Source organism: Triturus cristatus, chromosome 2_1, assembly GCF_964204655.1.
Source record: "Triturus cristatus chromosome 2_1, aTriCri1.1, whole genome shotgun sequence".
Classification (NCBI taxonomy): domain Eukaryota; kingdom Metazoa; phylum Chordata; class Amphibia; order Caudata; family Salamandridae; genus Triturus; species Triturus cristatus.
The window spans coordinates 865,925,836-865,938,889 of record NC_140581.1 but is presented as its reverse complement, the minus strand read 5'-3'; the positions used below and the strand labels follow the sequence as shown (position 1 = coordinate 865,938,889).

At 46.2% G+C, this 13,054-nt stretch overlaps 1 protein-coding gene across 4 annotated transcripts in view; it reads right to left on the bottom strand.

The window, feature by feature from the left end:
• The window catches only part of TJP2 (tight junction protein 2), a 533,564-nt gene that overhangs the window by 78,341 nt on the left and 442,169 nt on the right, over positions 1–13,054 (bottom strand). For all 4 annotated transcript variants that reach the window (XM_085632998.1, XM_085632999.1, XM_085632996.1 and 1 more), the window contains one exon: positions 11,914–12,009. In XM_085632998.1, the coding sequence (XP_085489124.1) occupies positions 11,914–12,009 (96 nt within the window). The remainder of the gene's footprint in view (positions 1–11,913; positions 12,010–13,054) is intronic.

Sequence of the window (13,054 nt, the reverse complement as noted above, 5' to 3'; positions counted from 1 at the left end):
CCTTGTACACCTATCTTTATTTACTATTAAGAGCAAATGGCACAGCCTACATAAAAGGGAGTGAAATGCTGTGTGTAACGTTTTACAAACAGTGCAGCATAACACTAGAAAGCCTCAATGCTTACAGGCATCACAAAAAAATAGAATTCTAAAGCAGCAAATCTATAATAAATCAGATATGCTTAACAAAGTTTATCTGACTAAATGGACTTGTAACTAAGCTCCTTCACTATACATGGCGTATGGCTTACTTGTTCTGTGCAAGGAAGTGTTAACTACCAGAAATACTACCTTCCTTAATGCAAGAATACATCAGCTAAAAAGGTGGCACCATAAAGTTTGTTAAGTACCAAATCTAGGTCACAAATAGGTACATGGAGAATCCTACGTGAACTATCCAGATCTTCCATTAAAGGCTGAACTGCCATTTTAAAAATAGAGATGTATTGTCTGTTTTGTTAATAGACTGCAAATGCTGTCAAATGTAAAAGTATGGGGTATGTAAGCAAAACCAAACTTTTGTGAACTATGAAAATATTGTATAAAGTTATGTACAGTAGCATAGTGTAGTTTAACAATGTATATGATAGAGGTGTAGCTCAAAGTAGAAATATGGCAAGTCACCGTTCAGTTCAGAGTAACACACAGTGCTTTGTGGAGCAACGGGAGGCTCTCTGGAACACAGAATGTACTCTCAACAGTAAGGCCTACCACTGCAGATCTCAGGCAAACGTAGTCCACACCGGCAACCCCATTGACTCTCCAAGTTAAGGAAGGGGGGCCAAGACAAGCTTGAGACCAAGTTGGGGGCAGCTGGCAACATGCACACCTCACATGTGTGGGGTAAGGGCTTGCTACATCTTCCTGTTGTGCTCATCTCCACCTAGGCAGCGCAGTGTTGATGTTGTACATGATTTCTTGATGAGCTCTCTTCTCTGGGAAGCCTATCCAATAGGTAGCTACTGCTGGGTGATCCTACACTGGCTTCTTGGCATAACACATCTAAACAGTAATGTTTAGTTAATGTATGTGGTGTAGGCCATGTAGCTGCTTTACAAATTTCAGCTATGGGGATATTTCCTAAAAATGTCATTGTTGCTTCCTTCTTACGAGTAGAGTGTGCTCTGGGAGTTGAAGGTAAAGGTCTTTTAGCTTTAATGTAGCAAGTTTGAATGCATTTTACTATTCATCTGGCTATTCCAAATTTGGATATAGGGTTACCTTTATGTGGTGGTGAAAAAGCTACAAACAGTGGTTTTGTATTGCTGAAAGTTTTAGTTCTGTCTATGTGGAACATGAGTGCTCTTTTTACATCTAAGGTGTAAAGAGCTCTTTCCACAACAGAAACCGGGTTAAGGAAAAAACAGGTACTTTAATGGATTGATTGAGTTGAAATTGAGAAACTACCTTTGGTTTGAGTTTTGGATTAGTCCGAAGTACTAACTTTTGTTGATGTATTTGAAAAAATGGTTCTTCTATGGTTAATGACTGAAGCTCCTCCTGAGTGAGGTAATGGCAACAAAAAATGCCACTCTCCATGTGAGAAATGAGTAACGTCTGAAAAGGAGGACGCATGAGCCTTGTAAGCACAATGTTTAGGTTCCAGGAGGCGCACGAGGCGACTCGTTTGACTACTTCGATGAATACTTTAATGACAGGAATTATGACCAGTGATAGATGCGGTCTATTTTGAAGACAGGCAGCTACGGCAGCAAGATGTAATCGAATGGAAGTGTATGCAAAATAGGACTATTACAAATGAAGAAAATAGCAAATAATGTCCTGCACAGTGACTTTGATAGGATTAATGTGTTTAGGCTGGCAATAGAAAACAAAACACTTCAATATTGCAGCGTAGCAGGCTCTAGTTGTGGGATAGCGGGCCTGTTTAAGACTATCCATGCATTCTGATGTCAAGTTTAAATAACCAAATTCCAAGACCTCAGGAGCCAAATCGTTAGGTTGAGCATCTTGGGGTCTGGGTGCCTGATTTGTTCTTGATCTCGCTTGAGAAGGTCTGGCCTGTTAGGGAGCTTCTCACGTGGGACTACTGGGAGATCCAGGAGCATTGTGAACCAGGGCTGACGTGCCCATGTGGGAGCTTTTAGAATCATAATGAGACGTTTGCCTGAGTTTCTCAACGAGAAATGGAATGAGAGGGAGAGGTGGAAAAACATAGGCAAATATCCCTGACCAACTCATCCATAGTGCGTTGCCCTTGGATAGTGGGTGTGGGAAACTAGATGCTATGTCTGGGCATTCTGCGTTTTCTATTGTGGCGAAGAGGTCTATGTAAGAAGCCCCCCACTTTTGAAATTAGGGACAGAGGACTTGTGGGTTGAGTTCCCATTTGGGAGTTTGTTGGGGTGTCCTGCTGAGCAGGTTCGCAAGCTGGTTGTCCATCCCCGGTCGATATTCTGCGGACAAATGAATGTGATGGTGAAGAGCCCAGTTCCATATGGTCGGAGAGTGGTTTGACAACTGGGAAGACTGTGTCCCCCCCCCCTATTTCTGTAGATACTACATGGTTGACATTGTCTGGTCGGACTAGGACAACCTTGTGAGATAGATGGGGAAGAAACGCTTTCAGTCCCAGGAATATTGCCTTAAGTTCGATGTAGTTGATGTGTAGGGACTAATGTTTGGCATCCCACAGACCTTGTATTGTGTGGTTGTTGAGATGTGCACCCCAACCAGTCTCTGAAGCGTCTGTAGTTAGAGGGATTTGAGGAACAGGGTCCAGAAAAGGCCATCCCTTAAACAAATTGAAGGGGTTCCACCATTGCAGAGAACGGTGAGCCTGGCGGTCTATCAACATTAGATCCTGGAGGTGATGATATGACAAACCACTGACGAGAAAGGGATTGCTGTACTGGGCGTATGTTTAGTCTTGCGTTGGGGAACTATGGCAATGCAAGATGTCATCATACCTAGTAGACGCATAGCAGTTCGAACTGTGAGTGTACTGTTCATCTGAAATTGAAGTAGTAATGCCTGAAAGTTTTGTATCCAAAAAGGGATTGGGGTAAGCTAAGCCTGTGAATTGAGGATTGCTCCTAAGTATGGTTGAATTTGAAGAAGTTGAAGGTGAGACTTGGGGACATTGATAGTGAACCTCAATTTGTGTAGCAGGTCTATTGTAATTTATATGTGTTGCTGACACTGTAGATGTGTTTTGGGTTTGATTAGCCAATCGTCCAAGTACGAGAATACATGAATGTTTTGTCAACGTAGGTGTGCCGCTACTACTGCTAGGCACTTTGTAAAAACCCTTGGTGCGGTAGTGACACCGGAGAGAAGAACTTTGAATTGGTAGCGTGTTCCTGATATGAAAAATCTGAGGTATTTGCGATAAGCAAGATGAATGGGTATATGGAAAAAGGCCTCCTTTAGGTCCGAAGTAGCCATTAAGTCACCCACCTATAGAATTGGAATGACATCTTGTAGAGTGACCATGTGAAAGTGTTCTGATAGGATGTAGGTGTTTAGAGGTCTGATATCTACAATTGGTCTCGGTGACCCGTCTTTCTTTGATATTAGAAAGTACAGGGAATACACCCCTGTGCCTTGTTAAAGAAGGGAACTGGTTCTATGGCCCCTTCGGGAAGAAGGGCTTGGACCTCTTGTTTCAGAAGAGTAAAGTGGTCCTGCAATAGTCTGTGATTGTGAGGTGGAATGTAGGGTGGTGTGGTAATGAACTCCAGACAGCAGCCAACTTGGATAATGGCAAGTAACCATTGGTCTGTTGTCATAGTTTCCCAGACCAGGTAAAAGGACTGTAGTCTTCCCCCGACAGATTTTATGTGATCGGGGGAATGATAGGGCAGTCATTGTTTAGGGGCTGAGGTTGCACCACGTGTTGAACAACCCTTGCCTCTTCCTCTATTATTATTGACTCTAAAGGAGCCTTTGTTAACCCCTTCTGTGCCACGCCCTTTCCCCTTCCTGTGCCGGGCGTTACATTAGGGGTTCATGACGAGATAGTCTCGTCATGGGCACAGCGCGACCGTGCTCCATGACGAGACTATCTCGTCATGGGCACAGAAGAGGCTAAATTCTTTAGCTAAAGTCAGTAGTTCCCAACCTGTGCACCGCAGCACTCCAGTGCGCCATCAGAACTTCCAGGGGTGCCACGCACCTCATTGGAACTTGGGAAAGGTTCTCCTCTACTGTAACTAACCCGATGCCTTCCTTCCATTGGTGATGCGGACTGTCTTGCATTTCAACAACTGTAGCTGTGCGTGGTGGCTTTTAAAACCCATCATTTTCAATTTGTTTTCAATGCTATTCTTTCATTTTCATACTACTGTACAGCTTCGTTATAAATACATGCAGTTACATTTTTTGAATGTGCATTTGTGGGCCCCGAGCAATCCATGTGGGAATGCCATGTAGGGGAGTTAGGAAGCCACACCTGTCTGTGTCTGGAATGGTTTGAACCAGCGTGTGTTACAATTGAATACAGAGCATGTCCACTTAGGCGAGGCAAGGCTCAGTCAGGAAAGTGATGCGGAGTATCAACACTGCCGTGTTCTGCAGCCCCTCTAGTAATCCCTCCTACGAGGGAAATCAGGTAATCATGATCACGTGTAGCTAAGGAGTCATGTCAAGATCAGTTGGGAGTGTTTGTGGAGTTTTGGGGGGAGTTTCTGATGCCTGGAGAACTAACTGTGTTATATGCTTTATAATCTTTCCTGCCACTTATAAAAACAAAATAGCACGTCGTCAGTTGGCTTGCCTTGTCTTCCAAAATGAAGACTCCAAACTGCTTATGCACCCTCCCCATTCTTTCACATATTCACAACTTTGTAAAGCACAGCATTACAATTCGGTGGCACACGAGTGTTCATAAACACACATCTATTGAAATGCGCTCCCACTTGAAACACACAAATCTGCACGAGTCTGTTCGGAGGGGAGCACACAGCGCTGGTGCCTTCATTGTTCACACTCTGGCAATGTTTGGCCTAAAGCAACGTCCTGCCAAAATTACTTGAAAAGTTAAACAGGACTCATTTGTTACATAGCACAGACACAGATTCACAGCAACATACCTACCTTCCAAGAATGAGCCTCTCTATGACAATAATAAAGCACATTTTTTTCATACAATAAAATAGGAACGGGCGTTTTCTTGATCATGGACAACTGATTGTGGTAATATTTGATTTACTGTTTCAATGCTTTCGGTGTTTAAACAAAACGAGCAAAAAATAGGCAGGATGTGGGGAGAAGGGATGTACTCCTTGGCAACAGGTGGCATTATGCTTTTAATCACTGACAAGAAAACATATCCGGGAATATTGTGTAATGCCCCAAAAAGAAATGTACGAGTTACCTTCGGTAACGATGTATCTGGTAGAGACGTTGTCTAGCCGCAGATTCCTTAACTTAGAATATCCCCAGGCGTCAGACTGGATCCGGAATTTTTTTTTGCAGCAGCAGCAGCAGCACCTCAGCGCGCCGGGGGACGGGGCCACACGACCCCGCCCTCACGTCGTCCACGTACGTGACGACAGCGAGGTCATATAAGTCCCTCCCGGCGCGCTGACGTCCGTTCTCTTCGGAGAAACTTTTCCGTGGAGCCACCAGCAAAAAACTGTGAAAGTATGGGAAGTGTGCAAGGAATGAAAATCCATGAATAAAGGAGGGTGGTTCAAGACACCATCGTAAAAGACAGAGTTAGACACTGCCCACATATACGTGAAAAAGCTGCGAGAAAGAGCCCCGCAAGCTAAGCGAAGACCGTTCCCCAAGTGCAACAAGGGAAGAATATCTCAACAGACAGAAATAGACTGTCATTACCATGTGGAACTGTGTCGTCCAGCAAGAACGGAGCACAGAGAGAATAACAGTCCACTGCAGGAAGGTATAAAAGACTGGCACTGCCCTTATAGTAATGGAGGTCTGAAACAGAGGTCTACCCTGAGCCAATAGAGAAGGCGGGAGGGAGGGAAGGCAGCAGGAGAAGGAAAAGAAAAAGAAGATGAATCTCCTGGTGAAGGTGAACCAAAAGGCACCATTTTACAGGAAGAAACCCCTTGGAGAGAGTCCGCTGTATATGGCAATTCTCAAAGGGATGCAACAATGTGAGTACCCGTGAGAGAAAAACCAATGGTAACTGAAAGAGGCCAGTGGAGAACCACACTTGGTAAGGTCATCGCAGAACGGAGAGGCTGGGTGGGCGTTAAGGAATCTGCGGCTAGACAACGTGTCTACCAGATACATTGTTACCAAAGGTAAGTAACTTGTACATCTGTTAGAGACATCTAGCCGCAAATTCCTTAACTTAGAATAGATACCACAGCCATACCCCCATGGGGGAGGTGGGTCTGCGACAGATCAACAAAAAGCGCCAAGCACTTGAGCCGGCAACAGAGTGACGGGCAATGGGGGAGGCTGTGGTGGAACAGCCAGAAAAGCAACCCAACTAGCTCGGAAGAGCAAGAGATAACGGGATGCAGACATCCCCAAAAGTACCAGAATGGCGCTACACCATTGCTGTACAAGCACGAGAGGTAGAAACGGCACCAGCCATATACCAGAATAAAAGAAAGAGGGAGGAAAAAGGGCCACTCTCAGCTTAATGGCGCACTATGTGAACACCTACCAAAGGTTGAGAAGAAACATGAAGAGATGCAACCAGAGCCTACCAGGCTAGTTCACGGAAGGAAGGCCGGAGAGGCTACAGCCAAGAACCAAAGGTCAAGAGGTAGAACTCAGCAATGCTTTAAGAAGCGCAGGCGGAAACAAGAAACACGCCAAGTGCACACCCAGTCCCAAAGGGTGGACAGGGGCGAACAGTAACAATCTGAAGCAAGGTGATGCGGGCCACCACAGAAACATGCACAGAGCAAACAGCCACTGAGACCACAAGGTGGCGTAGCTAAAATAAGCATAAGACTGCCCGACCAGGCAGCTTGAAGACTAAGGTGAGAACCAACACACGAAATACAGATATACAGGGTGTAGACCTAGGACGACTGACATCAGAAGAGCCGTTCCGCATGGCCAGCTGATATAGTATAGGGTGATACCTAATGAAGGAGGCACATCCAAAGGAAGGGGCAGCAGAGGCACCAAAGTACCAAGGCGTAGAAACGGAGGAAGAATCTCAGAATTCTAGACCACACCCTCTGACTGGAAGGAAAGTAACCCTTGTCCAGAAAAAGAGATAACATTCAGTATCTGAACACCAGGAAGGGAGCAGTGTAAAACTGGGGAACCACCCCAGTAAGTGGAACGCAAAAAGGGACCTCATTGGCAATCCGCATGCATCACTGAAAAGCTCCCTGACACATGGAGAAATCGGACCAGACCTAGCAGCCTCGAAGAGAGATGAAGATGTAGGACGAAGAGTGCTCATGGAACTTGTATATATACATAATATATATAGCAAAGACGGGTAAATGGGCCACGACTATGCACAGGAACACACATAGTGCATTAATGGCAGACGGTAGCCGTATTTGAAGCGTGATAAACACCCTGAAAACCTCCCAAGGAGGAGAATAAGGCAAATAAGCAAGATGACCCATGACGTATAGAAGAGGCGCCAAGGCACAACATTGAGCACCGTACAACGGCAGATAAGAGCACCAGGTGACACATAGAGCCCAAGGGATCTCTTAGGCCTAGCTGACATAAAGCAGAGCTATATAATAGCATAAAACTACCCCACACGGAGTATGCACACCCCAACATGGGGAACACCTCTTAGGGCAAACCACAGTCAGAGGACCAGACACAACAATCTGTGGAACACTGCTACAGTAGGCTAACTGCCAGCTCAAAACGCATAATGCATACAAAGGATGCTAAATTAAAGGGTAACTACCCCCGACCATGCGAAAACAAGACCCGAGGCTTACTGCCAACCTAAAACACATAACGCATGTAAAGGATCAGCGTTGCACACGGAAAAGAAGGAAACTGACGTCAGCGCGCCGGGAGGGACTTATATGACCTCACTGATGTCACGTACGTGGACGACGTCAGGGCGGGGTCGTGTGGCGCCGTCCCCCGGCGCGCAGAGGTGCTACTGCAGAAAAAATTCCGGATCCAGTCTGACGCCTGGGGATATTCTAAGTTAAGGAATCTGCGGCTAGATGTCTATCAGATGTTAGGTTTTACCCAGCAACATTGGCTTATATTCCCTCCTGCCGGTAATGAAATAGAAGTCATTTCAAACAACTGTTATAATTTTATTTTGTTACAAATATGATCATAATGCCTTACGGACTCCCTCCCAATTATTTCCAGGGAGGAAAAATTGAAGTGCTCCTGAGGCCTGGCTTACATTCTCCCAACTATCAAAAGTGACATAATGGGGAGCTGTGGCCAACAGCCAATAGATCAAGGGAGACGCAGGTTGAAAAAGTTTGGGAACCACTGGTTTAAGTGGATTGCCCTTGCTTTTGCTGGTAAGTGGAGGCATCTGTGGCAAAGGATTTGTGTCCGCCCTGGCCTGAGTGGCGAAAGGAACCGCGGGCTGTAGGAGTTTGCAGTGCTCTCATTGCTTTTGCGGAGTCAGCGTCTTTTTTCATTTTGTCTAAAAGGGAGTCCACTTTAGGGCCAAATAAAGGCTCCTTACCAATAGGCAAGCTCAAAACTGCTTGTTGAACCTCTGGTTTAAAACCTGAGACAGGCATGCATTCTGAGCAATATACTGGTGTTGATGCCCTTAGCGGCTGTGTCTGCTGCATCTAAGGCACATCTGATTGAATTATTAGTGATGGGCTGAACTTCGCTAACTAGTTGTTGACCTTTTTTTTGTTTTCTTCTGGAAGATACTGCAGCAGTTCTTCCCTTTCATTCCAGTGGGCGCTATCCTAACATGCAAGTAGGGCTTGGGAGCTTGCAATACGCCAATGACTGGCTACTTGAGCTGCAACCCATTTCCCAGCAGCATCAATGCATTTTCTCTCTCTCTAAGGAGGAGGGTATGTCCACTTGCCTCACTTGCCCGTTTTTACGAGCTGTGGTAGCCATGATGGAGTCTGGTAGGGCCTGGATAGATAGAAAAAGTGGGTCAGAGGGAGCCGCTTTACATTTTTGTAATCAACCCGTGGGGTTATGACCAAGGAATGTACAGGTTCTTTAAATATGTCATTGGTGTGCCGTACATTGCCTGGAAGCATGGGCAGAATCTTGGAGTCCTTATGGGTGGATGACTATGTGTCAAATAGGAAGTCCTGTTCTAGAGATTACCTATGAAGTTGGACTCCATGATAGGTAGCTGCCCTGGCAATTACTTGTTGGTAAGCACTAGCATCCTTTTGTGGTGAAAGGCGAGCTGGGTAAAGATCTGGGTCATTGGGAGTTATGGGGTCTGTATCATAAATAGACGAAGGATCTGGTTCCCCTACTGGCTCTTCTAAACCCCCTCGTTGGCAAACCTGCAGGCGTATGGTCCTCTAGACCCTCTGGTCCTGATTCGGAGAAGGAGGAGATGGTGGTGAATGTGGAGGAGGTGGTTGTTTTGGAGGATAATGTGCAGGGGTTGTAGTCTTGCCTTTTGTCTTCTATTTGGGAGGTACAGGAATGTTCAAGTCCTCCTGAAATGCCAACTATCTTTTAGGAGATGAGGCTATGATTCGCCATGTGCCTTCTTGAATATGGATCTTCTTCTGTTTAAATCCATCTTTTCAAGAATTGGCTCAACCGAAGACAAAGAAACTGAAGAGTGCTTCAAGTGATTTTGGAATCAAGCATTCAGATGATTTCTATTCTGGCACCGAAGGAGATGGAGTTGATTGCCGTGTCAGCTAGGTGGAGACTCGATCCAATGAGGTCAAAGCTGAAGCAGAAGGCTTATGTTTAATGGCAGTTTTTGGAGCCAGGCCCGAAGGTGGGGCATCCGAAGTCTACTTTTGTATCTGAACATGGGCGAAGGCATTGGCGGTCTGGCGAGCTGTAGAAGTAGAAGGGGTGGGTATTTGGAACTCTTTTTCAGTGGAGAAAGTTTGGGGGCAGAAGTACTCACGAGCTGCCCGAGAGGCAGGGTGAATTCAAGCTCTTCCTCCACAAAGGAGCTGGAGGTCTCAATGGAGAACGCCGCATCCTCCTCCTCACTTTCCGGCTTTTCCTGGGTGTGCTCCTCACCAAAGATGTCAGGAGTATCATCCTCACTGCGGCGAGACATTTTCAGTCAAAATGCCCTTCGATCATGAAGTGTCTTTTTTGATCGGAAAGATTTGCAGCTGTCGCAGTCAGCTTCACGGAGGTCTGGCAACAGGCAGAGGTTACACACCTGGTGTAGGCAGCAACGGTTTGGAAAAGAGCAATTGAGATTCACTGCACTGTCGAAGACAGGATAGGACCGAAGACTAACACTGAATGGAGTTGAACACGGAGGAGAGACACACACGTCCGAACTCGACGGAAGAGAGAAAACAATCTAGAAAGGAGTTGATGCCCATGCACAGTATCACTGAGAGGAGGAGTCACTCAAAAGAATTCTTTGAAGAAAAACAAGTTGCACAACTCTGAACCCAACACTAGATAGTAGGGGTATGCAGAGCATGTGTATCTACAGCAACACATGCCATCGAAAATGTTGATTTTTCGAAGATGTATCCTAGCCTGGCTTGGATGCTAGCAACCTGTCACTGCCCTAGGGCGTGTGTCAGTGAGAAATCTAGGAAAACAGCAGGCACATTCTTTGCTTACTCACATAAGCAGGAAGGAGGGATGGCTTTGGAAATTTCCTGCTCAGAGATCTCCAAAACAGAGGCACAATAGGGAAGGAAGCCTTCATGCTTTACACGCATTAGCAGCATGTCTTAGGGCCATGCAAAAAGCTATCCCTGCAATTCTAAAGAAACTGCTGTCTCCTGTTCTCTAACAACTTAGAGTCTGGATAAAAACAAAAACATCAGGCATGCTAGCAATGCACATTGCTCATTTGGCAGGCTAACTCCAACCTTCATTTTGTACATCATCTCCACAGTGGAAATCACAAAATGGATCCCACTGTGTGCCAAAGCCATCCATGACCTATAAAACCCTGATATATCTTGTTCTCCATGCACATATGCAGTATCCATGCACAAGTGATACTTTGAAGGATCCAGTTGCCAAAAACTGACTAGACAAGTTCCACTGGCAAGGCTAGCAGACAATTCGCTCGCCATCGGTAAAAGAAATAAGGCCTGCTGTGCTGTTTAGAATTCAGAATTGCCCTAGAGGTTGGACTAGGGGATGCGGACAGCAAAGTAGGCATTGTGTTCCCTTCTGGACCACATATGTTTGCTTTGCAACACAAACCATTACTACAGATGGCCTCACCGCACATGCATTATCATCTTGCTAACCAAGGCCAAAAATTGGTCAAATACAGTAGAGACTCACTTCAAGATTAGTTCAGGGTAAAGGTAAACACTTGCAAAATCACGCAGGGCCTTCTCCACCTCAAAGCTAAGAAATTCACTGAACCAAAGTTAAACTAAGCAATAGGTGATGACTAAGGTTAGTTATTAGTCAATTCTAAAAATAAATCAGTTAGTTGTTATGCTTATGATCTAACACCAAAAAACCACTGACATTTGCCAGTTATGGTAAGTTACAGAACGTTAACAGGAACAAGAACACATTAACAATGGTACATGACGGTTGCAATCACAAAACAGCTTCATCCAAGATATCCCTGGGAAGAAACAGCATATCGATTTGTCAAAAATGTTGCTGTTAGTGGAAATACAAACTTTATGTTCTACTATAAAAGAAGCAAGTAGACAAAACCTGAAGGTTTTCCGCACTCTCAACAATCTTCTTTACTCCTTACTTTGCAGTGAGATACTCCATTCACTTACAATTTCACTTAGTACACAGCATCCATGCTTTTGTTACTATACAGTTGACATCCACAACTAAAGATTAGGAATTTCATGATAAAGATTATTGAAGACTTACTGGCAAGTTGATAGAGATCAGGCAAATCGTGAGCCAATTTTTCCATTGCCACGTCTGCAATAGGGCCAAAGACTACCACAGGTCGTTTAAAACCAGCTGCAAAGTAGAAAAGCACTGTTCAAAGAAACGCTCATTTAGTAGCAAAAATTCAGCGATATCACACCGACAAGTGAATTCACTGTAAAGTAAAATGATTGGCAAAAAACGAACCTCATTTCTCTTAGATTAAACATGTAAAAGCAAGGTATTTATTCTGACCTACCGCAGTAAGAAAGAAAAGGTTTTGGCACACTGAAGAAGCTTGCACTGCTTTACTTTTTACACAAGTACTTGACACAGTCGGTCATTCAGACACTAAGAAAGGAGTGATTATGTTCTGTGAAATAAGGTACATTCAAACCAGGGGGGGCGTGGCTAGCCGAGCTGCGGAATGGCCGCTGCCTAAGCGAGCTCCGCCGGCCGGAATAAAATCCTATCAAAATCCTGCACATTTGGGCGACTTGTGCCGCTGAGGTCCACTGACCGGCAAGCGTGGGGTGTCCGGCGCCCTTGTGAGACAGCTGGTGAGCCGAGCTGAGAGATCGACGGAGCTGCGGCGACCGGCGCGCTCAGGCGTGAAGAGGGGCTGCGGCGGCCGGAGCCTGGAGTCGGCGCCGCGAAAATCGAGACCGAGGCGCGGACGCGGCAGAGGGCCCGGCGCGGCCGTTTGCTTGGACCATCGGCGTGGAGCGCAACAGCGGGGGCGGTTTAGTGGCCACTGGTGATCCTGAGGTGCCGCGAGGACAAAGTGAGGAGGTAAAGGCTGAGCACTCGCGCTGCGAGACACTCCAAGGAGCGGCGGAGGAACATTGCCTCGCTACCACTCTGACGCCATAAGGTGGGGCGCCTACTTCAGCGTGACCCTGCGACCTGGGAGCCGGATGATGCGAGAGGCGATGACCGCTGCAGACGACCGTCTGGTGGCTGAGGGCGCGTGCTGAGAACACGACCGGGCTGTAGGGGATCGGCGGGAGTGAGGATCCATGAGGCCTTGCCCCGGACCTCTGAAGACGCGATTGGCTGATGTGGTGGAGATTGAGACGAGTGAGAGGGCCTGGTAACCTGCGGAGCTCTGCCTGGAGGTGAGGCTGCTGGCGCTGCG